The sequence below is a fragment of the Corvus moneduloides genome, chromosome 1 (assembly GCF_009650955.1).
Source record: "Corvus moneduloides isolate bCorMon1 chromosome 1, bCorMon1.pri, whole genome shotgun sequence".
In the NCBI taxonomy this organism is placed as follows: Eukaryota; Metazoa; Chordata; class Aves; order Passeriformes; family Corvidae; genus Corvus; species Corvus moneduloides.
The window spans coordinates 27,388,291-27,416,021 of NC_045476.1; the positions used below are offsets into that span (position 1 = coordinate 27,388,291).

At 38.9% G+C, this 27,731-nt stretch overlaps 1 protein-coding gene across 3 annotated transcripts in view; it reads left to right on the forward strand.

Moving 5' to 3' along the window:
• Window positions 1-16,732, forward strand: part of LOC116441343 (solute carrier family 12 member 7-like) — a 69,099-nt gene extending 52,367 nt beyond the window's left edge. For 2 of the 3 annotated variants that reach the window (XM_032103118.1, XM_032103132.1), the window contains exons 19-25: window positions 1,227-1,396; window positions 1,547-1,678; window positions 3,852-3,959; window positions 11,764-11,945; window positions 13,168-13,182; window positions 15,181-15,314; window positions 15,768-16,732. In XM_032103118.1, the coding sequence (XP_031959009.1) occupies window positions 1,227-1,396; window positions 1,547-1,678; window positions 3,852-3,959; window positions 11,764-11,945; window positions 13,168-13,182; window positions 15,181-15,314; window positions 15,768-15,859 (833 nt within the window). In that variant the 3' untranslated portion in view covers window positions 15,860-16,732. The remainder of the gene's footprint in view (window positions 1-1,226; window positions 1,397-1,546; window positions 1,679-3,851; window positions 3,960-11,763; window positions 11,946-13,167; window positions 13,183-15,180; window positions 15,315-15,767) is intronic. The other variant, XM_032103126.1, reaches the window with a different exon arrangement.
• The last annotated feature ends 10,999 nt before the right edge of the window (window positions 16,733-27,731 follow it).

A 27,731-nucleotide genomic window follows, 5' to 3' on the forward strand; every position in this document is an offset into this window, starting at 1 on the left:
TTCCATGTCACTCATGACCCTTGGGGCAGATCTCTGAATAACGTCCCTAGAAAACTCCTTCACTCTAAACATGGTGTAGACTGAGGACACATGGCAGGCTTATCACCAAAAATATTATTTCCTTAACATCTAAACGGAATTCAGAATTCTCAAAATGTAACAGGCTGAAGGGGGTGGTAAAGGCCACGAAAAGGGGGTGAAAAGCTGGGGAAAATCATCCTCCCCTGATCTCCCCACAGAGTGTGTATGATTAATAAACATGCAAAGGTAGTGCCCGAGGTTAAGAGTAGGAGAGCAACATTCAAGATACATCCCAAATGACCCTTGACGTTACTGTGTCATAAATTGACATCCCACGGTACATCAGCAAAGAAATCCTGATCCCTCTTGCTACTCTGAAAAATATCATGAGGAGTGCAGACAGGAATATATACAGGATTAGGTAAGACTCCCACATAAACAGACCATGCAACACTGTGACTAGTGGCTCTATACCTAAAATAAAAAATGCCTGGATCAAATTTGTTTCCAACCTGCTCTGGGCAGTCTGCTGTTACCTCAACCCATTGTGCCTTACCTCAGATACCAAATAAAGACTGCTGTGGTTTAGAAGTAGTACTCCCCAATTAAGTGTTCCCACTGACACACTCCAAACCATGCTGCCACTCGCTCACTTTTCCTCTTCCCCTGTGGCTGGTTGGAGAGGAGAATTGGAGGCACAAAAGGTAAAGATCACACGTTAAGAACAACATACTGGATACAGCAACAATGTTGATAACAAAAAGCGTACGAAAGAGAGAATAATGCACATGCAAAAATGCTCACCATGGAGCTCCACCTGATTGCAGCCATGCCACCACAACCACTCCCTTTGCCTTGGAACTGCTGCCACCCAACCACTCCCTCCACCTTGGAACCGGCACCATGTTTATTTGACCAGAAGGAACCCTTTGTCTTGGGAAAATACTCCCCCCTGCTTCCAGCAATGGCATGAAGTGGTGTAGAATAACCTCTGGGTCCTAGCCACACCCATCTTTGCTACTGCAACAATTAACCTTGTCTCGGCTGGAACCAAGGCACCCAGGTCTTTTGCCAAGATACCTAGGATATTCCTCTTTTGCCTCAGCAGAATCTGGGAGGGTTGAAACTTTTGAATTATAAACAAAAGCAAAATCTGTGAATGAAAACTAGGAGTTCTTGATTAAATGTCTTGTTTTCCCTTACAGATACTGTACGAGAAACAACTGCAGCTCAACAAGCACTTTTGGTGGCTAAAAACATTGACTTATTTCCAACAAATCAAGAACGTTTTACTGAAGGAAATATAGATGTGTGGTGGATTGTTCATGATGGTGGTATGCTGATGTTGCTGCCTTTTCTCCTTCGACAGCACAAGGCAAGGACAACAGAAAATGGCTGGGATTTAGTTTTCTAGCACTGAATGGTTCTAAGCATATCTAATTCAATATTCCTTCACGTTGTTCAAATTATGCATGGTAGTAGCAATCACCATGTTACAAACTGTTATAATGTATCTTTTTGGTAGGTTTGGAGAAAATGTAAAATGCGTATCTTCACCGTCGCTCAAATGGATGATAATAGTATTCAAATGAAGAAGGATCTTCAGATGTTCTTATACCATCTTAGACTGAATGCTCAAGTGGAAGTTGTTGAAATGGTTTGTTACTACATATTTTTAAGGTGCTACTGGGACTAAACTTGGGAGAACAGATTTAGATTTTTTCAAATAAAGAGACTTTAGCCCAAATACAGAAATGGAAAGATTCCAGACCCACAAAGAACAAGAAGTTAAGCATCGTTGTCTTACCATATTACAATGCTAGTATACATGGCGGCGAGTTTAATGGGTTTGTCAAGCAGAGTTTGAGATGTTTGATGTGTTAATTCTTACTTTATTTATGAGGACCAGTCCATAGAGCTGGTTCATTCAGGAAGGAAAAAGCTTGAATTTTTAGCAAGCAGTGAAATGGAAGGCTGAATGTGCTTAATCTAATAAGCTATGACATATGGTATGAGACAGGATGAACTTGTCCATGTCTCCAACTGCTGGAAGAATACCTCTCTGGAATAAGGAATCCCTAGTCTCAAATGAGAGTTGTTTTTGGCATCACCAGCCTCAGCCAGCACTGAACAGCAAGACAGTATAGCTACAGTTTCACAAGTCAAGGTAGTGACAAAATGAATTTTGTAACTTTTTCTTTTTCTAAATATGGGTCATAAACTGTTTAAGAGGAAAGGACTAAAGCTATACTCTGTCTAGGTCCACTTTTTTTGGAAACTAAGGATGTAATTTCCAGCACTAAAAGGTGACTAGCATAACGCCCAAAGTAAGGCTTATGGAAAAAAAAAAAACAACCAAAACTACTCATTCTGAAGTGGGATGAAGATGAGTAAACTGGTTCAAAACTTCTACCACCACTAGTTTCTAGAATCACCAGAACTTATTAAAAAGATTCATCATGCTAATCAATCATAAAACAATTTTAAGAATTGTTTTAATTACTTAGGAAAAAATTACATGTGAAAGATTTACTGTTCTTTGCTTAGACTACTAAATATGAAAGTCTAAAAAGCTGTGGCATGTACAGTTGAAAGAACACAGAGTGCCATAAAAAGTCTCAGCCTTGGTTGGATTTTGAGCAGAAGACAGTATAGAAAGTTGTGCTGGTTTCAGCTGGGGTAGAGTTAATTTTCTTCACGGTATGGGGCTGTGTTTTGGATTTGTTCTTGATTAAATGTCAGGGTTGATAATATAGAGATGTTTTTGTTATTGTTGAGCAGGGATTACATAGAGCCAAGATCTTTTCTTCTTTTCGTACTGCCACACTGACAAGGAAGTTAGGGGAGGTTGGGAGGAGACACAGTTGGGACAGATGACCCAAACTGACTAAAGGGATATTCCAGACCATATGACATCATGCTCAATGTATAAGGTGGGGAGAAGAGGGAGGAAGGGGGGAATGTTTGCAGTGATGCCGTTGGTCTTCCCAAGTAACCATTATGCATGATGGGGACCTGCCCATGGGAAGCATTGAATTAATTCCTTGTTTTGCTTTGCTTGTGTGCACAGTTTTTGCTTTTCCTATTAAACTGTCTTTATCTCAACCAATGAGTTCTCTAGCTTTTATCCCTCTGATTCTCTCCCAAATCCACTTGTGGGGGAGTGAGTGAGAGTCTGCATGAGCCTTGGTTGCTGGCTAGTGTTAAACCACTACAGAAATACAATTTATTCTTTTCTGCTGAGGGTAATATTTAATTCTGGGAATCTTCCAGAGGATAAGAGATACCTTACAAGTCAGTGACAACACAGGTGACTGCTGTAGATTTTTATGTTGCATTTTAGTTTTGAGCCAATGTGAGAATATATTTCAGAATTTTTTCCTAATGGCTTCTGTTTATGAACATTTCTCACTGATGCAAGGATAATGTGTTATTTGTGCCTGTGGACAGTTTTTAAGGAAACAAGTGTACACACATGCTTAGGTGGCAGCAATGCAGGCCCAGTTTAAATAACTGCTTTCAACTCTCACTTTGGCAGCCTAGTTGGAACAGAATAGTGGAAAGTCTGTTCCAAGTACCTAAAATTTAGATAAAACAACAATAATATTGTTACACTAGGATAGTTCACTGTATGAAATTGCTGTTTGAAGATTAAGTTTTAAGAATGAGGACAGAAGTGATTGATAAATTATATGCTTAGGATTACTCTACTGCCATGAAAACATCCAGGAGCACTGAATGAATACAGGTATGAGAGATACACTGTCTAAATGTTGTTCTTCCAAGTAGTACTTTTCTTCTGGTGTTTCTAATGCCAATTTCTTTTGCAGTTTGAAAATGATATTTCTGCGTTCACGTATGAGAAGACACTTATGATGGAACAGCGATCTCAGATGCTAAAACAGATGCAGCTATCAAAGAATGAGAGGGAAAGGGAGGTAGGAACTTTGACTTGACAAGATGTTCTGTGAAAAATCTGAAAGTACTACCTTTGGGCTGTGGCTTCTAATTGGTTTCTAACTAGTTAAGAACTTTCATAACTGCATTCTGTGTTTCTCTACAACCAGTTTTACTTGTTCGCCGGTTTGGACAAATTTGGAAATATATCCTCTGGGAGAAGGCAGGTTACCACCACCCCTCCCCCACCAGGTTCAGGAAAAAACTAATTTTCCTCGAAGAAAGTGAAAGAGATAAAAACTATTTATTTAACAAACACACCGGAAGAGGATAATAATGCTAAATAATAAAACCTCTCACTGTGGAGAGAAAAACCTGGGAAAATTTCAGAGTCCTTCCATAGGTAGCCTCTCTCTTCCTCCTCGAAGCTGGGATGGGGTGGAGCCCCCTCCTCCAGGGCCTCCACTTCTGTGGAAAAAGTCCCGATGTGTTCTGATGTTGAAACAGTCCAAAAAAGAGGGGAAAAAAACCCCAAAGTCCCAGGAAAGCAAAGTTCAACTCTCTGTCTCTCTTTCTGGAGAAAAAGTAGCTGAAAACTGGCTGAGAAAGCAAGCAGAGTGCTTCCCTCCACTCTCCCTCTGCTGCCGCAGCTGAACGCAGAGAACTGTCTCTATCTCTGCATCCTTGAAACAAACTGTAAACTGCTTTGAAGAGTTTGCTCGTTTTTTTTTTCTCTCCCCCCTCTCAGGCTCAGTTTAAAGGCATAGAAAGGCACAAAATTAATTTCTGGGCATAGGGCAGAGATATGGGATACAACATCATAAAGTCACCCCAAGACAACTTTCAACGTTAAAGTTATGTGGGAAAAGAAATAATTTTTTATTTAAACAGATTTGAAGAGTTTTCTGGTTCTTGTTGAGTGCAAGTGTTAATTAGCAAAACATTTGAGCATCAGTGTCGAATATATTCAGAGCCTTTCCAAACTTGACATCAGTAGCTAAGATTCATGATTATACAACTGGACTGATTAGCTTTGATTGTGATTTGGTTTTAGGATTATAGAATAATTTAGATTGAAAAAGACCTTTAACCTAACACCGCCACATCCACCACTAAACCATGTCCCTAAGTGCCATATCATATTGTTTAAATACCTCCGGAACCTCAACTTCAGCCACCTCCCAGGACAGCCCACTCAAATGCTTGATAACCCTATCCGTGAAGAAATTTTTCATGATGTTCTATCTAAACTTCCTCTGGTACTACTTAAGGCCATTTCCTCTTGTCCTGTTACTTATTACTGGGGAAAAGAGACCAATCCCCACCTCACTGCAACTGTCTTCCAGGTAGTTGAATAGAATGAGAAAGTCCTTCCTGAGCCTCCTTTTCTCCATGTTAGAGAAGCCTACCTCCCTCAGCCACTCCTCATATAACTTACAAATACACCATATTACACAATATAATACAAATTTGTTCAAATCACACTGAATATTTTTTTTTAGTTTCTGCATTATTTTGAATGTTTTATGAATCAACTAATTTCTTTCTGGAAGCAAACTTAGGCCAACAATCTATAATCCTATAGTATCAAGATGGAAATGCTGTTTTTGCTGCTCCCCTATCCTTACTATTTTGCATATTTATTAACAAGCTTCGTTCAGCTGTAATTTTATGAATATTTGTAACTTATAAGTCCTTTCCTTTTGGCTTGTGCTCCTACCCCCTCATATATTCTGCTAACTCTTTCAGTATTATCAAGACTTTTTAGCGATGTAGAAGATAGTGAATTCTCTGGCTTTGCCATCACAAAAATTATTTCCATCCCGCGGCAAATAAGAGAACTCTACTGTGTTTAATTGCTCATTTGTAAAACAGCTAGATTGTTTTTCTTGTGGCTTTTCTTTTTTGCTGTTAATCGTACAAGTCCAAGCAGTTTAGGGTTTTTATGGTTTTTTTCCTTTTATTTTTCCTCTTCTCTCTATTCATTTTTCCACCTCACAGGATTTTTTTAAGGTTCCTAAAGATGCCTGCTATTGTTACAATGATGTGATACTGTAAATCCTCTTTCTTATCCATGTCATGGTAGTTTTCTTTCAATTTAAGCCTGCCTAACATCTTTTCAGTAACAAACCAAACTTTTCTGTACATCCTATTCAGTCTTATTGTTTCTTTATTGAACAGTAGTATTTTTCAAGTGGAGTTTGAGTGATTTATCTATTGGAGATTTTGGAGGATTTAACTTCCACATGAATAATAGGACCTAGTGCTTTGTAGTCTATAGCACATCAATTGCAGAGGAGATGAAAGAATTTCTCCTCAGCTCTGAGCTGGTTGGAATCTGGACTATACTTCAGAGTTGTTTGCTTGAAGTTTTTATTTCTTTCTATTCCTTCCATATAATTTTCTTTATTACTCACTTTTGTCTGAACTTTACCATCACCATTATAGCTTCAGTTTCTTCTTTCTTATCAAGCAGGGTAAAACCTGAGTGTATTAGTTTAAAAAAACAGTCTAGTTTTTTGTGGGCGGGAGAAAGCTGCTCAAAGCTTCTACTATGTCTGGCACAGAGCCAAGCGCTGAAGACACTGACGATGGGCAGGTGCTGTGACCAGCACTGGGAATGCCCATGTGGCCGGGGTGGCACAGCCAAAAATGTGCGGCCAGAGCCCTCCTGGGGCCAGGGGAGGCTGCATGGCTGAGGCCCTCCCGAAGCCAAACCCCTCCTGAGGGCAGGAGCAGCGTGCCCAGGGCCACCCATGTGGTGCCAGCAGGGACCAAGTGGCCAACAACAAAAACATGGCAAACAATTCCCCGACATGGAACACAGTCGAGATCAACCTTTTTGGCATAGCGAAGCTCAATAAGAACTTTTCAATTGATAAAACTTGAGAACAATAATACCTACGGACAACAATTTTCTTCTGAGTCAGAGAAGAGGAAAAGTGAGGACATGTGAGGAGAACCAACATGGTGGCACCGAGGTCAGTGAAAGGAGGGAGGGGAAGGAAGTGCTTTGGGCATTGGAGCTGAGATTCTTCTGCAAGCTGTGGTGAGGACTATGATACAACAAATTATTTCCCTGTAATTCATGAAGTGCATGGGGGGGATGCAGAGATCCATGCTCAGCCCATGAGGAAAAGTGCTCATGCTGGAGCACGTGGATGCTGAAAAGCTGTAATCTAGTGAGGAACTCGAAGAGAGAGAGCAGACCCTTTCTTCCAGAGATAGAGAGCCCTTGCTTCCGAACTAGAACAGCTTCTCCTAAAAAGACTAAACCCCATGAACTAAAATGACCCATGATGTGCAGTATTGGGAAGACTGCACCGTTTGTGGGAGGGAGTCATGTTACAACAGGTCGGATGGGCTGCTATTTGTGAATGTGAAAACCGTGCTGGAAAAGTTCACAGAGAACTATCCCCATGGGAAGGATCCCACGGCACAGCAGAAGGAGGAAACTCCTTTCCTTAAGCGTACTGAAGGAAGATTTTTAGGAAGTGACAAAGACTGACCAAAACCCCATGTTTTTGTCTCCTTGCACAGTCAGTGTGAAAGAGGGAGGGATTGGGAAGGAAAGGTGTTCTAAAGGTTTATTTTAGTTCTCATTACCCTTTTTATTTTTAAATCTGTTAACAATAAATCTTCTTTATACTGTTTGAGTTTTGAACCTGTTTTGCCTTAGAGTGGTTTTTCCCCTAATCCTTATCTCACTCATGAAGTTTTTGTTTTAATTTCCCCTCCTCTGCTCAGCTATAGCAGAGGAAAATAAGTGGATAGTTTTTTGTGGGTGCCTGGCTTCTAGTCAGTGTCAAAACCCCAACGATTGTGGTGGAGACATTCAAAATACCACTGAATTTATTTTAGCGTCTGAAGTAAAACCCTTGATATTTCCAAGAACCCCTAGTATTTACTGACTTGTCCAAGATTAAAAGTCATATCTATGTATTGTTTCTGATCAGGATATCTAAATCTACCTTGTTCTTTTGTATTTTCATAAGAAAATGTGGATAATGTTTGTCCTCTGGAGCTACAAGATGAGTAGATGTACTCAGTGTGCCAGGCCCATTCTTACTCTGATCATCTTTTCTTAAATGAGCTGAGCCATTCTTTTCATGTTTTTGCTGACCTCCAAAACATTTCATTTATTAGTATCTCTAGTTCAAATTAGCATTGCTTTTCTTTTATTGTCTGTCTCCAGGCATTCAAATATAACCTGGTATTCCAGCTTTGAATGGTGAGTGTAATTTGGTTTCCTGTTACCACCAAGATTAGTACTTTAACCTCACTTTAACCTGAAGTGGATGCCTTCAAATGAAGCTAAGACCTTCTCAAAGAGGTGCATTTGGTTTTGTACAGCGTTCTTTTGCTGTTTCAGTCATAGGCCTGCTTTTGTCCCTGAGCAATCACCCTCACCCTTCCTTCTTCTGTCACTTTTTAAAACTAGAACTGATTTGATCTTGCCCTCTGGGTTTTCTTGTAGAACAGGGCATCGAGGACTCATCAGATTTTTGTTTACTTTCTTGGAAAACTTGGTCAAATTGCTTCTGCTTGGGTGTAAATATAACATGTGCCTGCAAAGCTTAAGATAGGTAACTTAAGTGTAGCTGGCAAACATTTATTTATTTGACTTTGTCAATAGCACTACTGTTGGGGTTCCTCCCCCCTGCCATGGGGTCCTGGGAGAGGGGACCCTGGGGTAGAGGTATGGCCTAGGCATGGGATCTCCCTGCTCCCTGATCACGTGTACCCTAATCCTGTTCCCCATTGGTTATTTTGTGTTCCCCTGCCTGGGGAGGACCCTGGTTGTCCTGTGATTGCTCAGTTCTTCAGCAGTCCCCTGGCCATGTGGCTGGAGAATAAAGATCTCTGAAACTTCTATCAAGAATCGCTCCCTATTTCTTTCCACGGGCCTCACTGTCTAATGCATGTTGCAGGAGACCCCACTGCAGCATGCTACAAAGGGGAAGGAAAATGTAGAACCTCGCTCACTTTCTTGCTTCCCTTTTTGGTGGTTGTTGGCTTTTTTCTCTGGTTAACCCTCAGTAATGACTCTTGGGCCAGGCAGTGATAATGGGACCTGTGAGAAGGTAATAATCCTTTCCCCACCAAATTGTGTTGGGTTGTGCTGTTAGGTAACATTGGCAGAAATTTGGGTGCATGCACGTGAGGAGCAAAATTATAGTTTGTGAATCATTAGATTTTTAAGGTTTTAGGTTTTTAGAGTTGGAAAGTAGCTTTCTCACATGCTTTAATTTTTTTCATGCTTTTGTTTGTAATTGAGTAAAAAAATTCACCTGAATATGTATGTATACAAAAGGATGTGACCCTCACAAACAAGTGAATATTTGAGCTTCCCATAGAGACTGAAAGATTCAACTGGCTTGATGTTTTCACAAATGTCTGTAAAGGGACTTCATAACTGACTACTAAACATTTTAAAAAGAGCCGTATAAGCTGATACCACATCTCATCTACTGAAATGAAGAAGAATATGATACCTGCTTTTTTCTGTAGACTTTTTTTTTGTCATTGGTAACATTTTTGTCCCAGATTCAGAGCATCACAGATGAATCTCGAGGCTCAATTAGAAGAAAAAGCTAATCCAGTCCATTGTCCATTGTCCAAGATGCTCAGGCACTGCTGACTAATGATTACCAAGCGGAAGAGGTAGTTGGACATAGTGCTGACTAGACATATTTTCCATTGCAACACTTGAAGTGCCACTACTGCAAACTAAACTACACATGAACAATTTAATCATTCATTGTTATGGAGGAATTTTTAATATTTTTTTCTACATTCATTATCTTAACCCGTATTTCTTGTCTCTAGATGATGCTTCTGCGACATGAACTATATTCTCTTTCTCAAACTTACTTTCCGTAAAAGAAACACATTTCTGAGATTTCCTGTTTTCTTAAGAGCCAGAAGCAGGGTGTTACATTAATAAACATATTTCATGCTTTCACAAACCATTGACTTCCTTTATAGTTTCTCTGTTGAAATACTGAAGATTCGCAGAGACTGTATTGATATACTAGGTCTTTTAAGGAGATTTCTATGCTTATTTGCAAGCCATTATTAACCTATATATGTCACTACTGCTTTCTGCGTGGTGACAGTGAAAGGAAATGGACTGATGTAATCAATGAGTTTAGAGTGCACTTGAAGCGTTGCTCATATCTAAAATGTGTAGCCTAGTTTGTAGGTGCTATATACCATTGTATTTCCCTTTCATCATGGAGTGAGAGAGCAAAGTGTTGTGTTTCATGAATTGAATTTGGTGTCAAAATAGCACTAACAAGAATGTGGTTTTGTTGTGTTTGCATTTTTATAAATGTGTATTATAGGTCCAGAATTTCTCTTGGTCTCACTGTCTTTCTAAACATGGCAAATTTTCTTCCATTGAAGTATAGTTGAACTGAACTCATCTTACGGTTGTTCCTTTGAAATTTTAGTCCATCAGATATTGTTCCATGGTATTTATAATATTGGCATGTATTTGTTAGCTTCTTTCATTCTCCTCATAGAATTGTATTCACAGGAATTTCTGATTTATGGCCTTGAATCATCATTTAATCATCTGTGAACATAGGAAGACCATCAAACTAAGAGATATTTATATGAACCTCAGAAATTAACTCTAGAATTTGGGAATCCTGAAGGATAAAGACTAGGAAATAATTTAGGGAATATACAGAAGCTCAAAGGCATTTAAAACCACCTGCAATTACAATTTGTCAACCACTAGAGGAATTGCTTTTCTGAGACGAAAGTAGTATTCTCATCTGCTTGGGTTTTATTCATGCTTTTTATTGACCTGCATGAAATTCTTAATCAACATATATGTGGAGGGATCATGATGATGTCTAACATGTGAATAATTTGGGTTCCCAAACAGAACAGGAGCTTCAACTCATGATTTAACAAGTCTCTGAATAGCTTTCATAACTGTTAAACATAAAGCAAACAAACAAACAAACAATCACAGGGAAAAAAAGAAATACCTCCTCCAAAACAGAAAACTCCAAAGCATAAAAAGAATCCTGCCCCCAAATACCAATTCATTTATAATTTTCAGAGTCTAAGTTACTGTATTTGTGTTGCATTTGATGGAAATAGAGAAGTCTATGGACAAAGTATTATGAGGGAAAGTAAGTAAATAATGTGCTAAATATTTAATCTTTCTTTTCTCCAAAGAAGCAAGGGGAATGGAAAATAGAAAACACAATATTCTTCCAACATGCGCTTTTGTGTTCTTGAAGTTGATTTGAGTTTCTACTGTTAAAAGGGAAGAGAAGGCCCCTTCATGGCTAGATTGGTTGGATTTGTTATGTAATATACTCTTGCAGGCATAAATAATCTAATTTAATAATCTAAATCTACAGCTAGCCTTCAATTCAGCCAGTCCCATACTGGCGTCATGAGAGTGATGTGGTAGTTCAGCTAAAGGCATGTGAAATGGACAATGTTTACAACAGTATCTGTGAAATAATGTAACTCATGAACAATGAGAGTACTGGCTTTCAAGTTTTTCATTGGCAAAATGCCCTGATGTTAATAAAGTACTCTCTGGTGAAATTCAACTTCACTTGAGTTCATTACAAAAGTAATGTTCCAGGTAAGATGTAGTCTTGCAAATATAAACAATTAAGTACATTTTTACAAGCAATTTCACTTCATGCTAAAGTCACAATAGTCTCATATTTGTTCACAAAGTAAGGTGCATTTTTCTTTAACCTCTTTGGTTCTCCTGCTGTGAAATTCCTTTTCAAAATTTTAATAATGTGTAATTTGAAAATGCTAGTTTTGACTGAATCTTGGGGTGATTATTTGTTTTGTGGCCAGGCCCAGCTGATCCATGATAGAAACACTGCCTCACACTCTGCTCCAGCAGTTGAAGCAAGTGTGGCTGCTGCTGTGCCAGAGAAAGTGCAAATGACCTGGACTAAAGAAAAGTTTGTAGCGGAAAAGCATAAAAACAAGGATTCAAATGTGTCTGGCTTTAAAGATATTTTCAACATGAAGCCGTAAGTATGCATGTGGTATTTGGAGCTTTTTATTTCATTGTGCGTATTTTAATGGGGGGAGGGGTTCTAGTTGGTTGTGTTATCTGGGTTTTGTTTTTTAAGTGATTCTGCTTTATTTAAACTTGAATACAAAAATAATCTTTTCATGCACTTCACTTAAATGGCATCCTTATAAAAATAGTATGTACTTGGGTAGAACGACTGTAAAGAGAATGTTTTGAGTGAAGTTTAAATATAGCAGACTTCAAGCTGTAAACTCAACGTCTGGATTGTACCAGAAAGCATATATGTTAAAAAGCTTAATGATAACTTCTTCTTTCTCCCTCTGGGTGAAAAATTAGTGTATTTTTGTTGTGTTTGGTAGTAGAGGGAGTACCAAAGAAGCAGATAGTCTTTCAAGACACTTAGGTTGTGTTTTTGATTTTGGGTGCATGTTTGTTGGGTGTGGGGGGTGTTTTATTGAACAAAGGAAGAGAGGGGGAGTTGGGGTTTTTTTTTGGTTGGTTGGCTTTTTAATGGACATTCAGTGCTCATCCTGTAAATTAAAGCAATATAAAACTTGTGTAAATATGTATGTCTTGCTATATTAAATATTTCCTGTTTTAAATATTCCCTAATGTCTTCTTCTTAGATAGATAAGAGCTACTCCTTGTGTCAAACCAATGTAGTAGACACAAAAACAATGACAGAAGGAAATCAGTTTGTTTGTTTCCTCATGTTGTGATTTTAGAAGAATAGCTTAAATTATTTTCTGCACATGACCAAACCAAAACTGTGGATGTCAAGGGAAATCTTAATATCTAAAGAAAACGTATCTTAAATCTAGGACTTTTGGGCAATGCGGTTAGAAAGCATATTTAAAATCTGTACCTAAAATCCTAAGTTGGTTTGTGGATTTGCTTTGAGCTCTTTAGAAACAGTTTGCGTTCTGCAGATTCCAAAAATTATTGTGGTCATGCTCTAAAGCATTGTCCTGGGCTCCATTATACTCTAATCGTTAAAGGCTTTTAAAATTAGTATCTTTGAAATAGTTCTTATCACTACTTTAGAATTGTGCAAGACACTGATTTCAGATATTATTATTTTAAAACTACAATGTGTAGTTGGGTAGAAATTACAGTTCAAACTTGGTGTGCCTGTACAGTATATTAATATCGTTGACTTAATAATGTACCTGATGGCATAATTTTTTTTTCTATGCATTTGCTTCCCTTTCACATAGAGAATGGGGAAATCTGTAAGTCTAAATTTCACTTCACTTAAACAACATAGGCTGGGTTCTCTGGTTCTTGTGATCTTTTACATTTTATGCATGTTTTTAAATCATAATTTGCAATGCATTTATTCTTTTGTTCCTTTTTTAATATAATGTGATATAGCACGTCGCTGAAAAAATATTCATCATTGTGACTTGTTAATGTTCTCTTAAGTATTATCAGATTTCTGTTCAAGCTAAGTCACAAAACATGTGTTTTAGTTTCTGTAAGAATATAAATATTGACAGTACTCCTCTGCACCAGCATAGTATTTAGTGTTCTAATTTACTACATTTAAAATTGAATATATTTTTATTCTGGAAGAATAGCCTCTCATTGTGCTATAACTACTTGCACAATAAGGAATATTTGTTCCCAAAGGGAACTTTCATGTTTCATCAAAAGTCAGTTCTTGCCTGCCTTCTAGCAACCCATGCATGTGTAGAAATAACGTAAGTTCAGACATATATGACAGCACACAAAAATGGGATACTACATCTCTTGAGCGAAATTCACTTGACTGCTCTGCTTTTTTTTAGAGTTCAGCATTTTCTTAATTTTATCTGCTTAACAAATTGAGCTTCTTTTGAAAATTTTGGAAGTTTACTTTGTCTACTATGTATGATTTCAGTTCTACCAGTGTTTGAAGGATAAGTGATGTTAGTATGCCTCAGTTCATATTTTACACAACGCAAGCCTTTATTTCAGTGCTGAATTTTTGCCCACAGTCACAAAGTTACACCCTGCATTTTGTTTTTAGTTTAACAATGTTTCAGCTTCAATATTTATACATCTAAGTTATACAATCTTGCCTTTCTTCATAGTTCTTGTTTGATCGTCTCAAATGCAGTTCTGCTTCTAAAAGACTGAGCTTCAAGCGTTCCTTTGTTCCATATATGGTTTTTGTACAGTTGGTTCTTAGGATAGATGGGCATCGTGATAGAAAATCCCCCAGGAGGGACTGATAAACTCAGTTTTAGAAATGTCATTCTCTTGTAGGGGGAAGATTGGGGGTGGCAGAGTGTAGAGAATCAATTGAATTGATAGGGCTGGTTTTCACTGGCCACTAAATTTCAGGCCAAATGCCTTTTAACTATTTATTAAAAAAAAAAAAAAAAATCTATTTTTGGGCAGCAGATCTTTTGGATAAATGGACTAAGTTAGAGTTTGAATATTTTGGTCACATTGTAGCATAAGACTCATTTCCAGCCATGGCTAACTTTACACAGATGGCTGTTTCTCAGGAACTGTAAGGAAACTGTTCTTTTATTTTGTTCTGAAAAGCAACTAAACCATACAAGAGAAAGACTAAAATTAGGACATTTTTTAAATCCTAGCCGTTTTTTCTTCCTGTGCACAAATCTACAACAATTACATTTGTAGATGCATCAAGGAAAATACTAGGTAATGTTGATAATGTAAGGGAATAGGCTCAATTTCAGTTCACTGCTTACTGCCTTACTCTTACGGCGTGAGAAGCTAGTAATTTTTTCAAAATTCTGTGGTGTTTCTGAATTTTCTTCACTGGCTTATAGAATTTTGTAATGTTTCCAAAGGAGCATGAATAAAACCTTGTACTGTACAGCATAAATACTGTGATCTTTCCATTGCATACCTGTAATTTCATTGTCTGGGAATTCTTGTATAAATCCAGTTACTTTTTTATATAACTCAAACTGGATTCTTAGTGGTTCTTGTCTGAACTTTAATTTCTATTGAAACCAAAGTTTTGATTCATCTTGGTAAAAGATAATTGGCAACTGGAAGATTTGTGCATTCTGACAAATTACTTAGAACTGCTTGAATTTCAGACTTAAATGTTCTTGTCAAAGGTATTGAATTTTCTTATTTATTTTGAATATGTACAAATACTAGTGTCCATGAAAATAGCTTGTTTTACATACTTGTAATTTCAAATAAATATGATTCAATTACATAAGTATTATGACAGTGCTTAAAAATGTTTCTTTGCATGCTAGAAATCAGTCAAATGTGAGAAGAATGCACACTGCTGTGAAGCTCAACGGAGTAGTGCTTAATAAATCACAGCATGCTCAGCTAGTTCTCCTGAATATGCCTGGACCTCCTAAAAACAGAAAAGGGGATGAAAACTGTATCCTCTACTGTATTTATTCCATATTTCTTGAAATTGAGAGTTTCATTTTTGTCATTCTGCCATTACCTGTTGGGATAACCAATAGTAAGTATGGTAAGCATAAGTCTGCCTTTAAGAAAGTGACACAAAGAGAGTTAGAAAAAAATCTTGGTAGTGGTGAGGGAGGGGGGTTTTCTATTGATATAAAGCATTTCTTAAATTTGAACTAATTTTAAAATTTCCTACTTTTATCTTTTTTTGTAGGTGATTAGGGAAAAACTAGGAATTTCTCCCAAGTTAGGCCTCACTTCCACTTGAATAACCAGTAATGGGACAGTAAAGGGTGACACATAAAAACTCTTTGATGAAATTGTTGAACTTTATTTTCGCATTATATGTCAGACTTTTTGAGAGATTACTAGCTATTTTGTTTCTCTTCTGAATAAATTCCTTGACCAGATGGTATTTCAGACATGGAATTTCTGGAAGTTCTGACAGAAGGTCTGGATAGAGTTCTCCTAGTCCGAGGCAGTGGACGTGAAGTGATCACCATTTATTCTTAATCTGTTTGCATGTGGTTTTCACACACAACACACCACCACCATAAGAAAACAAAGTTTTTTGCCATAATTTGAGCAGCTTCATTGTGTTCTAGTGCGTTGAAAATTACCTGCAAGCTGAATCTTATGATGATGTATTCTTTTTTTCCTAATAAGATGTTATATTTAAATAATATTTTAAGCAAATTTAGGTAGAAAATATTTCTATGGGGAATTGATAAATGGTGGATGGGTTAGGATATTTATGTGTAGCATATTCTGACACTTCTTAAGCTGTGGTAAAACAAAAAAATTGGTAATGCAATCGTATTTTTAAAGATATAGAAATGTAAGCAACTTTTGATTATTTTAATCTTTGTTCTGCATCATAATAAAAGGGAAGGGTTGTAGGAAAGGTTGTCTTCTTTCTTTACCAAAATGCTGCTGTGTTGCTTCTGTTGGAATTAGTCCTGGTTCAGGAACCTTCCTTCAGAGATATATATAGCCAGTCAAATTTGTCTATGACATGCATAGAGTGTTTCCCTGAAGTTCATGATTTGCCATACCTGTTAAAAATAATATTTCTGTATTTAAAATACTTAGGTAGCTGAAACCACCAGGTGACAGCAAATAGACAAGTTGTGTGGGTTCTTTTCTATGAGGTACTGACAGTTACCATTATCTTGCACCATTATACCAGTGATGAAACATGAGAGCATCCACCTCATAGGAAGGCGATGGTGCAGAAACTTCACCCGGTTCCAAATATAATTTAACAGTTGATAAACCACAGCAAGGTGGTTAATGAAATGCAGTCTCTTGTTTTCAGATATGTATATTTTGAAAATGTTGTATGTATGCTGCTGTTTGAAATAAAATCTGCTTTTCTCAACTGAACTAGCTCCTAAGTGTTTTTCACTTGAAATTTTTGAACAGTTTAGCTTAGGTGTTCAATAGAAACTCTTTGCTTCTTTTATAATTCTGTTCCTTTTCAGGCACTCTTTAGCTTTGTAAATGTTGTTTAAGACCTAAAGTGTATCAGAAGATTGTCCTGCTGTAAAAGGAATGGGTCTATTTAGACATATAGACACTTATTTTGGTTTTTCTTTTTCTTATTCCTTTGTAATACAATCAAGACATCTGTTGCTCAGACTAGAACAGCAGTGATGCAGTGCCCAAGTACCTGGCTAGGCTCAAGGCCAGGGTTTTTATCATAACACTCTCAGCTGAACTAAGACAAAGCTATAAACAGCAAAAGCTGAAAACAGCCATTACCTGTCCCTGTAGTTTGATGCACAGGAACAGAGGGAACAAAAAGGTAATCAGATGACCCAGTGAATTCCTGATGACTCAAAAACACTGCTGGGTTACATCAAAAGGCATTTGGAAAGGCATGCTGCACACCAGAATGCCCCCATATACCACTGAGTGTGACTGCAGCAGTATGCCTTGAGTTAGGAATAGGTTTTTGCATAGTCACTCAGAGGTACCTTGGGGGTGCACCAAAGACACTGCAGGGGCTCTTACGTGCAATGAAAGGCACATGGAGGCCCTGTGGACAGATGAGAAGGCATCTGAAGGTTCTAGATTTGCACAGCAGATCAATTGAATTAAAAAGCATTCTCAGACCAGTGAGGAGAAGAGAAACATCAGCAGATGCCCCTACTGCACTCCAGGTGGCTCTAGGCTTTTCATGGGACATATTAAAAGGCACTCCATGGGCTGTTGTGCAGGGCCATCAGCAGGCATTTATAGACAACTGTAGATGGCTTATAGTAAAAGTAATGATAAAAATTTAGAGATAAGCTTTCAGAGCCATCAGGGACCTACCAAAGGCTCTATGAGTGCCCTTAGTTGCAAGGCGAGACTGACAGAGGTTTCTGTGGACATAACAGAAGGTATTTGATAAACTTACAGAAGCGGTAGAGAACAAACCTTCAAGCTGGAAAGTACAAAACATCAACTTAGAAAGGAAGCTTTCAATGATCCAACAGCAGATGGGCTTCTGAGACTTTTATACATCCTTTTGTGTTACAGGGACCACCCATGCTGTGATGGAGGAGGATGTACGAACACTTCCATGTCAGCTTCATTTTTTTGAGATTTGCTTGTAGGTGCACAATATTAAGAATTATGGGCTATAAGTTATCAAACACTATGATTTAAAGTGGTGGATAGGTGAATTCACGTGCAAGACTAGTCAGGGCAAAATGTCATTGAGGCCTTATTTCTGATGATAGTTTGTTATATTTCTTTATGACCTCATAAGAAAAAGCTACAGGACAATTTTGCACCTATTCTCACCTGCAAATTGCTGTCTCCTACAGCCTTTAAATATGTTAGGAAGTGAGGTAAAAATCCATTAACTTATGGCAGTATACATAGACCGCAGATCCAACAGCTGCTGAACTCCTGAGGCATTCATGCTTTTTGGTGTCAGGTAGTAAATGCACCCATGATGCAGGAGGAAGTATGAATGCACTTGTCTGTTGGGTATGTAATTCTTTTGGATTTTGGTCATAGGTGCACAATATTAAACCTTACGTGTTGTAAGCTATGAAATACCATTACTTGAGTGGTGAATAGTTAAATTCACATGCTAGAATGGTCTGGAGAAAGAGATTGTGCCCATCTTTGTCATTTGCTTTTTGTGGTATTTCTTAATGAGTTTGTGAAGTTAAATCATAGAGTAGGTTGTCCTGTAAATTTGAGAGATGCAAAGGACAGTGGCATAAGATTTAGGTAGTAGAGCAAGCTCAGAGTTCCTGTGATGCTAGGATTCTAAATGGGCTGCCAAGAAGCTTTTGGATCTTCAAAAATTAGAGCTAGAAACACCTTTAACTCCTGCTCACTCCTGGAGCTGATCTCTCTCAAGAGTCAGGGTTAACTGCTGGTGAAGCTTAGGTGGTAGAGCAAGTGCCGAGTTGCAGTGTTTGGTCAGCAGCTGGACTAGGCAATTGATGTAGGTTTATTCCAAAACAGCTTCCCTCTCTCTTTACCTCAGAACTCAATGACATTGAGTAACAATGAGACCATTATTTGCCTGAAATACCAGGGGGTTTTCAGTTCTAAAAACTCTTCTAAGGACACAAATCAAAAAAGTTTGCAAATGGAAACAGGATTATATTTTATGGTGGGGGGTTTGTCTTTTTTTTTCCTTTTTTCCTTCTATCTTTTTCCTTTTTTCCTTCTGTCTTTTTCAGAACCAATGCTCACAAGCATTAACACAATGCACACAAGTAGGCAGGATCAGGCTGATGTGTTCTTCAGTTTAGCTTGAAAAAATACCCTTGCAGTCTGGCAAAGAAAAGCCACCAAGACTAGCAGCAGGAGTACAGGCCAAGCAGTCCCTGTTTCCTGAAGAGTGAGGATGTGGAGAATGAGGATCAGTATTGACCAAACACAAATGTAGAAGAGGTATGTAGTACTGTAGAATATTTTCAAAAGTATGACACGAGTCAATGACAAGCACACTTTTTACTTTTCAAAACTTGCCCAGCTGTGCTTCTTGGCCAGGGATGTATGAGAAGTGCATGCAGGGACAGCTGAGAAGCAATAGATCCAGATAGTGCAGCAAGCCTGGAGTCCTTTTAAAGCACAGGCTCTTTTGCATAAGCAAGATCCCCTGAGGAAATGGAGCTAAGGGTAGTGCAGTGCTCACTCCCTCTCCAAACTTCCACTCAACAAGAGGAACAGGACATAAGTGGTGCCTTGATAGTGCAAGAGCAGCAGGCATGCACTTGCCTAGCCACAGTGGGATTGGTGCTGTTGAAAGCCTGCAAGAGCAAGGTGAGGTCTGCCCTGGCACTTTCTGTATGGGAGAAAGTGCTGGACTCTGGAGAGAGTGAGAGAATGCACTGGCACAGTTCATTGGTAAGACAAGCACGTAGCCCCAGGGTTGGTGGTTCTGTTGAAAGGCTGGCAGGAGAAGATAAGGGTCAGCTTTCTGTCCTGACTCCTTTTGTGTGAGAACAGTTGCTGGACGTTTTCAATTTTGGAGTTGCACTTGAAATGAGTTTGAGTGTGTGATGGTACCTTTAGCTGGCAAGGCAAGGACATAGCTCTATCTAGTGGTGCTGTTGAACGGTGACAGGGAGGAAGGAGGTAAAAGCCAGCAACAGCTTTTTGTCCTGGCTCCTTTTGTGTAGGGCCCATTGCTGGATATTTTCAATTTTGCAGCTGGGCACTGTGGAGACTGAGATAGTGATGGTGCCTTTAGTTTGCAAGAGAAGTGAATAGCAGTAGTGTTGGTTATGCTATGGAAAACCCTGCCAGAGGAACATCAACAGCTCTCTATCCTGGCACATTTTGTGTGGGAGGAGTTACTGGCCATTTTCAGTTTTTGAGCTGGACTCCCCCAAGAATGCAAGAATCTGATGGTACCTTTAGTTGACAAGGTAAGTGTACAGCACCAGTGTTGGTGGTGCTATTGAAAGGCTGCCAAGGGAAAGTGAATGCTCTTCAGAAAGCTCTTTTACGTTTTTTACAAAGGGTGTTTAAAAATTTGCTGGTGTCTACTAACATTTGTGTATGTCAAGTTTGGAGGTTTACCTGTGATACTACCACTGTTTATCCTGAATGACACACTTTTCTTATTGCTGCTTAATTTTGTGCTGTTAACAGATAAATAAAATGCTTGGATCCCAATTTGCTTTAAGATGCATGGAGTGGGTTTTCCTGGCAACACTCAAGCAAAATGACAAAATTGTTTAGATCAGTTGAAAAAAAACCATCTCCATTAAATATCGCTGAAGGAAAGGGTAATGTATTGAGGGTAGAGATTGACAATAGATCACTCCAGCAAGTTTGTTTGCATCCTTGGAATGCCAAAGGCTTACTCTCTCCCGTAAGATTTATTTCTGGAATTATCTATGAGGGTGAAAGGGAAAACCACAGTTTGTTATTGGAGATATTGCTGTAGGCTGAAGTAGACAGCCCTGGCTGTGTTCCTCACTGAAATGAAGAAAATTTTATGTCTATCTGAATGAACTGTCTTTTTTGCCAAAACTATTATTCACATTAGACACAACAGTACAAAACGCCACTACCTCTGTCCTCTGTTACTAAGTGAACATAATCACTTCTTAGAAACAACTGGGAAAAAATAATATGCACACATATCTATACCACTACCTATATGTATGCCTGTAGGCCTGTATTTATTCCTAGCTCTTTATGTATCTCTATACCCACTTCCTGGGTTAGTGCAAACAAACCTCACATCACAGCTGACAGATCTGTGCTGTAAATCAAATCTCTCCTGATGGGAGAGAGTTTTTAAAGTCCTTGCCAGGAGTTAGTTCGAGAGACAAACGGAGACTTTCAGCCTTCACTGCTGCTAGATAGTTGTTTATTAAGTCTTATCAGAGAAATAGAGTCACTAGCATGACCCAGACACCGCACAGAGCAGAGAATGCAGGAGAAAGCCTAATTATCAAGATTTACACAGCCTTTTAAAGATAATTTAACCCATAGTTACTGAAAACATATATTATTTTCACTTTCCTACCAATTATTCAGTAACACAGCCAGGAACTGCGGAATTTTTTGTCCAATCATCCCAAATTACTTTTACTGCAGAATATGGAGTAGTAGAAGAAGACGGTTTGGAGAACAACAACAATCCTCCATTTTGATGTTTTTTGCTCTTATCTATTTACTACAAAGAGAAGCCCAAAACCTCTAAGTTTTTCACCCTGTGACAATCTTACATAGTAGTCTATCACCTAATTCACACCATTGTATTTTCTAGTTCTTGTCCAATAGTTGGCAATTTTTTCCATGGTCGAAGGTCAAAACAGTGTTGTTCAGGGGGGTAAAAACCCTTCAAAACAGGCAGAGAAATATTCTCTGCACTCTGGGTTCCTACAACAGCAGTACTTGTAAGTCCAGTGGAGGGCCTGTACGGAAGGTAGCAGTTGGAAACAGCAGAGCTGCATCCAGGGCAAACGGACTCAAGCTGGAGGGAACTGCAGCAGCAATGCTCTTGCAAGAGCTGCTCATAAGCTGAGGCAGGAAACTGTGAAGGGACAACTTGTTGCTGATTCATGGAATGACCTGAGTTGGTACTGAAAGGGAAGGATCCGTTCTAGAAGTAAAAGCTCAAGAAATAGTGTCCTCCTTACTCAGGAAAAGAGGCAGGTCATGAGGAAGAAGAGGCGTCTCTTTTCTGTGTTAGAGAAACTTGTGGTGTGTGGCATAGGCTGCCTTTCAGAGAACTTTTCAGGCATCATCTCTTTTCCTGACCATGTAAACCACCTCTCTTCTTGCTATGCCTCCCAACATCTCTGTTAACACTGATGCCACACACTGATATATGCTGATAATGCGTTGAATTGCTACAAATCATTCCCATTATGATTGACTGTAAATCACTGGTTTTACCTGTCAAGCTAGTGAGAAGTTTGGATACAAATATTTTCTCTGCCTATGTTCTTCCACCAAAAAACCTCTCCAGCAAGACCTGAACCATAAGCTTTAAGCATATAAATGCTGAAGGAAAATCACAAGCTTGTCAGTATTTGAGCATATTAAGAACAATCGGCTCTCTTGCTCCTTAATAGACTTCGTACTTGGAGAAATTCTGTGTACAGTGTCCAAACCCAATTCTGATGAGAGAGAAACTAATTTGCCTGCAAGATAATATGTCCTGTGAAGCATCTAAAAAGGATCAAATGAAGGAAAGTGAGCCTTGAAAGGTCTGCAATTTCAGCCTGAGAAAGCTTGCAGGAAGAAAAACTTTAGTTTTGAATCTGCTGAGTGTGAAAAATAGAGCTGTGACTCACAGAAGCATGCTCCTGTGAGACTTCCCTTCCTTATTCTCCCCCTTCAGGTAGAAATATTGTGAGAGAAAATTTCACAAGATAAGGTAGAGAAGCAGTGTTCCTATATGAAAAATACTCATTCAGCACATCAGTTTGTTTCAATAGACATGCTGTGGACTCTATCAACCTCATCACATAATCTCAGAGCACTGAAGAAAACTACAACAAAAGGATTACACTTCTACTAAGCATCCATGAAGCTTATAGTTCTGTTTCATTAGGAGCAGGTTAGCTGGTGCTCAAAATGAAAATGGAAATAATAAGGAGCATAACCAAGTTTGTCTTTCAGCCTGTGAAAATCCCAACAAAGAAAGAGCTCTAAGTAAAGCTGAGGCTGTGTGATGGATCTCAGGCTCAAGAGAAACCTTCAGTCCAATGAAGCAGAGGATGGAAAAAGACAAGTCAGTGGCTCTATGCGTAATTTCCCACAATACACAGCAGAAACATTAGCAGAAAGCAGAAAGAAACCATTTCTGACTGAAAGCATTTATTCTAGAAATGATGGAGAAGGAAGAAAAAAGATCATCACCATCATCTTTTCATTACAACTTCACAGAACAGATGGGCCTTTAAAAGTGTAAACAAATATTCTCAGTTTTGGAATTGGGAAGAAGGTGGAGATTTGGTCATCTACAGAGAGGCATAATTCATCTTTCTAGGGTCAGTTCCATTTAATACTTTTAATCAATGATCTGGACTCTTTCCCAAGATTGCAAAATCAGGTGACTTCAGCAGCCACAGCCCAAAGGAAGGCTAAAGTGTAACCAGAGCCACAGACTAGGAAGGACAGTGACAATAGATCACCATGGAAATAACATCAGCTTTGAAAAACAAGGGGACATAGTTTACGCTGATGAAATGGAACGGCTAGTCATTTTCAGATCCGGTGTGGGATAGTAATGGGAGATTGATGTGGAGGATTATAGACATGCTCCAGTGACATGCAGCTGGGGTGTAGAAAAAGATGTGTATCATATAAATCTTTCTTTAGCTTCCTATATTTGACAAGTAGAACATCTCTGTTTAGATAACACAGGCCTTTGGTAGATTCAGTGGTGCCCTGCTGCACATGATTGAGATTACTGTATTACTGCAGGCCTAGGCCCTAGGGTATATCACCGTGTCCCGCAGCCATAGGGAGGAGGAGGAGAGAAGATCCAGCAGGCAGGAATTGTGCAGCAAGATTTATTCATTTAATTATTTTACAAACTCTTTTATAGACTTTTTTCTTCATAGTCTAATTGGACAAAGGATCAGCCACCCCTTGGGGTGATTGGCTAAAATCCTAAAACATCCATTGTCAAAATATTTTTCTACTATACCATAAACAAGACTTTTCAAGGTTGCAGGTGGCTTGGTTGTTTACATACTCTGCTACCTCTCCTGTGAGAGAGAAAAGTCTCTCATGGACTTAGAAAATAGCAAGAAAATCCTTGCTAGCAGCATTTTTGTATCTACATTACTGCTCCTGCACTTTCTCTGCCCTCAAACTGCTTTCTTTATCATCAATGCAGGGATGTTTGACATTCTTAGAAAGAGAAAATAAACAAATTTCCTCAAAAAAAAAAAAAAAAAAAAGCCAGGTGAAACAAGTTGTTAATTGCATTAATTTATTCAGGTGGAGTTTTAGTTTTTATTCTATGAACTGCTTGTTGCACCACTTTTGTTGTTTCCCACAGATTTGGAGTGGGATTTCCTCCAGTCAATTGTTCAGCAGAGGGAGTGAGACTGCCTTCAAAAGTTTTGCAAGAGTTGCATCTGTGAATCGGGCACGTGAGTTGCCTTTTTTTTTTCCCCCAGATTTTTGTAGGCTTCTGTTTTTCTCCATGGATCAGTTCACCTTGGATCAGTTTGCTCTTTTTGTTCCAGTGATTTTTTTCTTTTGGACATGTGTCACGATCCATTAATACAAGTGAGGGTCGGGATGGTTTGTTTACAGATCTCAGAGTGCAAAAGGACACAAGGGATTTCAGTTTTAATCAAAACAGTGCACCTTTTTTAAGTACGCACAACATGGTAATGTGATAGAGGAGAGAAAGAGAGAGAGAGATAAAGAAAAACAAAGTGAAAGAGTAGAGAGGAAGAAAGGGGGGGGCAATAGCTACCAATGGATGAGACGAAGTCCTCGTGGTCTGCTGCCAATAGATTTGTCCTCTTTCCGTGGGGAGATCTCATCTCAGTTATTTCAGAAAGTCCCTTTACAGCCCTTTTTAGAAACGAGGGGCAACTGGCCAAGACCATATCTATGTTTCGTAATAACGTTGCAAAACTAAAAGCTAGCACTAACTATCACAGGTACATACCAAGCATGCCTTTCTCCTATGCTAACTATACTGCCTGCCATGGTTCACGGCCTAGCAGCGTTAGCGCATCTACTTCTGGCATGAGTTTAGCAGTGCTCTCGCTTCTGCTTTCTAGCTGTATCCCCACATCTCCCCCTTTTCCCCAAGAGGTGGGGCAAATCTACAGCCGTTGTTATGAGGCCCGTTGCTTTGGGAAACAGGAACAGGACAGGTCATTCCTTTCCACTTCAGCGCAGTCCTTCCCGCCTGGGCAGCAAGAACGGCACAGTCCACTGTGTCCTGCACAAATTTCCTCAGGAATGCGTACCAGCTCCCAGTGGGCACACCTGCAGGCAACAGTTGGCAGACATCCCACCTTAGGCAGGTCGGAACTCCTGTGTTCAATCTCTGTCCTTGGCGATGATCGTGAGGCAGATGAGGGATCTTCGGACCATCTCTTACACCACCCCGTGACTCACGATTGTCATCAGGAGAGCTCCATCAGCACAATTTCGTAGTGTTGTTGCGAAGTCTTCAGGACGCGTCAATGTTGGTAGCATATCCCAGAAAAGGGTAGAGAAAATAAGAAAAGAGAAAGAAAAGAAAAGGAAAAAGAAGGAATAAGTAATTTTTAATCAAAATACACATGTAATTTTTAATCATGTCTTATCTTATTTTAATACTCATGTAGTTCGTCTTGTGTCAGCAACCTTAGGGGTGTCCACAGTGGATGGGATATTGTCCAAATTGTGCACATCTATTACAGATGTCAATTGTGTTAACCGTTTCATCATTCTGCAATTCATGATGTGTAAGATTGCTGATAAAACAAAACAAATCAAAACTAAAATCAAGAGAACAAGGATGGGACGACACAATTTGTTCAGGACACCTGTAGCAGTAGGTGACCACCCAAAAGAAGTATCCCACCAGCTGTGTCCAGCATCTTTCTTTCCTCTTTCTAGAACATGATGTATTTCTTTCACATTTTGATAGTTACCAAGGCTTTCTGTCCGTTTTTCTTGATCTTTTCCAAAATTTCAACGAAATCTTGGTGAAGCAACAAGTGCTTTACCTAAGTAAGGTTCATCCCAGTGGGGGTAGGCAATAATTGGTGGATCAGTGTGTAATTGGACTGTAAAAGACAATAAGAAGTAAGTGGGGCTAAATAAGAGAAATCACATCCTGTGATTTTAGTAAAGTTACAAACTCAAAAATTTTAATGAATTTTAGTATCTACTACTAAATTTTCTCTAACTACCTTATCACATGCAGTTCTTAAGCATGCACATCCATTGCCAATATACACAAGCACTGTTTCAGGAATCTTGTTAGGATGAATTTCAAAATGACAGATATTTTGTTCTGTGTCCAAACAAATGTCTTGAGGTCTAATTGCATTACTTTCACAGATGAACCCTTGTTGTTCTCGGACAATACAAGTTTCCAAATTAACAGTTTGCCACTTCTTACCAATTTGACAGGCCCATTCTCTGTGCTGGAAAGGGTAGAGAATAGCTGCATCATGGTTCAGCCCTAATGCAATGATAGGGAATATCGAATGCACTGAAGCATTACGTATGGTTAGTACAAAGGCTGTGGCTGTGTTTGTGATGGGATTGTAGGTAAAATTCACTAAGTTCCATCAGGATTGGAATTCTCTTTCAAAATCAGTGGCACCGTCCCAGATTATTTTCCGAATTTCAGTAGGAAAAGTGCCTTCTTTGCCTTCTCTTATAATTGAGGCAGCAACTGACTGCATCCACAATTGAGCCTGGACACAGCTGAGAGCCAAAGAAATGTTGTTTTGTGTAGCACCGAGCATGCCAATTATCAATTTGTGGTCATTCACATTTACCTTTTCTCAATTTGGTAATATGTTTGATAACAACCACTGATGGGTTGTTGTATTTTAGTCAAATCTGTAGTTGTGGCAGCCAATTTATTCATTAGTACTTCTGAATCAATACTATTTAAGATTCCCAATCCTGTTCCCACAACACCAGTTATGTCTCTTTGCGTTCGTTTCTTAGAAGGGTTCCGCTTTTGCAACCAGGTTGTCCACCCCTTGAAGGAAGTTTGCAGAAAAGGTGAACGAGCTGGCTGAATTTCTGAGATATTGTTTTGCATCAGCAACTTGACTTGTTTAAGGGACCATGCCGGATTGAGCAATATTTGTTGTTGGCCTGTTTTTGTGATTATACATGGTCCAATTTCAAAAATTCTTGGGCTTAGCATGACCGGTGGTTGGGTGGTATGTATTGCAACATCGACTTTGAGTTCCCCCCCAGTATTTTGTATTGTTTTTACCACACATGACTTTATGGGGAAACTGTACAGCAATTAAGGTTTAGCCAACAATCTTGATTTGAATTTTGAAAACAAAACATGACCATGAGGTCCAATGCTATAACTGTGTATAGGTTCGGTAAAAAATTCAGCAATTAATCCACATCGTATTGTAACATCGTCACCTCGGGTTACCATAAAGGGTGGAAAAAAATTTATTCTTGTCATCTAACACAAGGAGGGTACTTATACCATGGTATGTGATTACTGCACTCAGTATGGGCTTTGCTACGGCATTTATTTTGAATTTATAAGTTAAACCTTTCAGACTTGGCTGATCCGCCGGGTTATTTTGCCAATTGCATGTTGCATAGGTTGGTTTGGTTAGAGGAAAGTTATACCAGCAGTCAGTTAGTTTGTTTCTGCAAAGCTTTGTGATTTCAACATTGTTGGTACTGGGGTCTAAAGGTGTAGTTACCGACATTCTTCTGACAACAACAC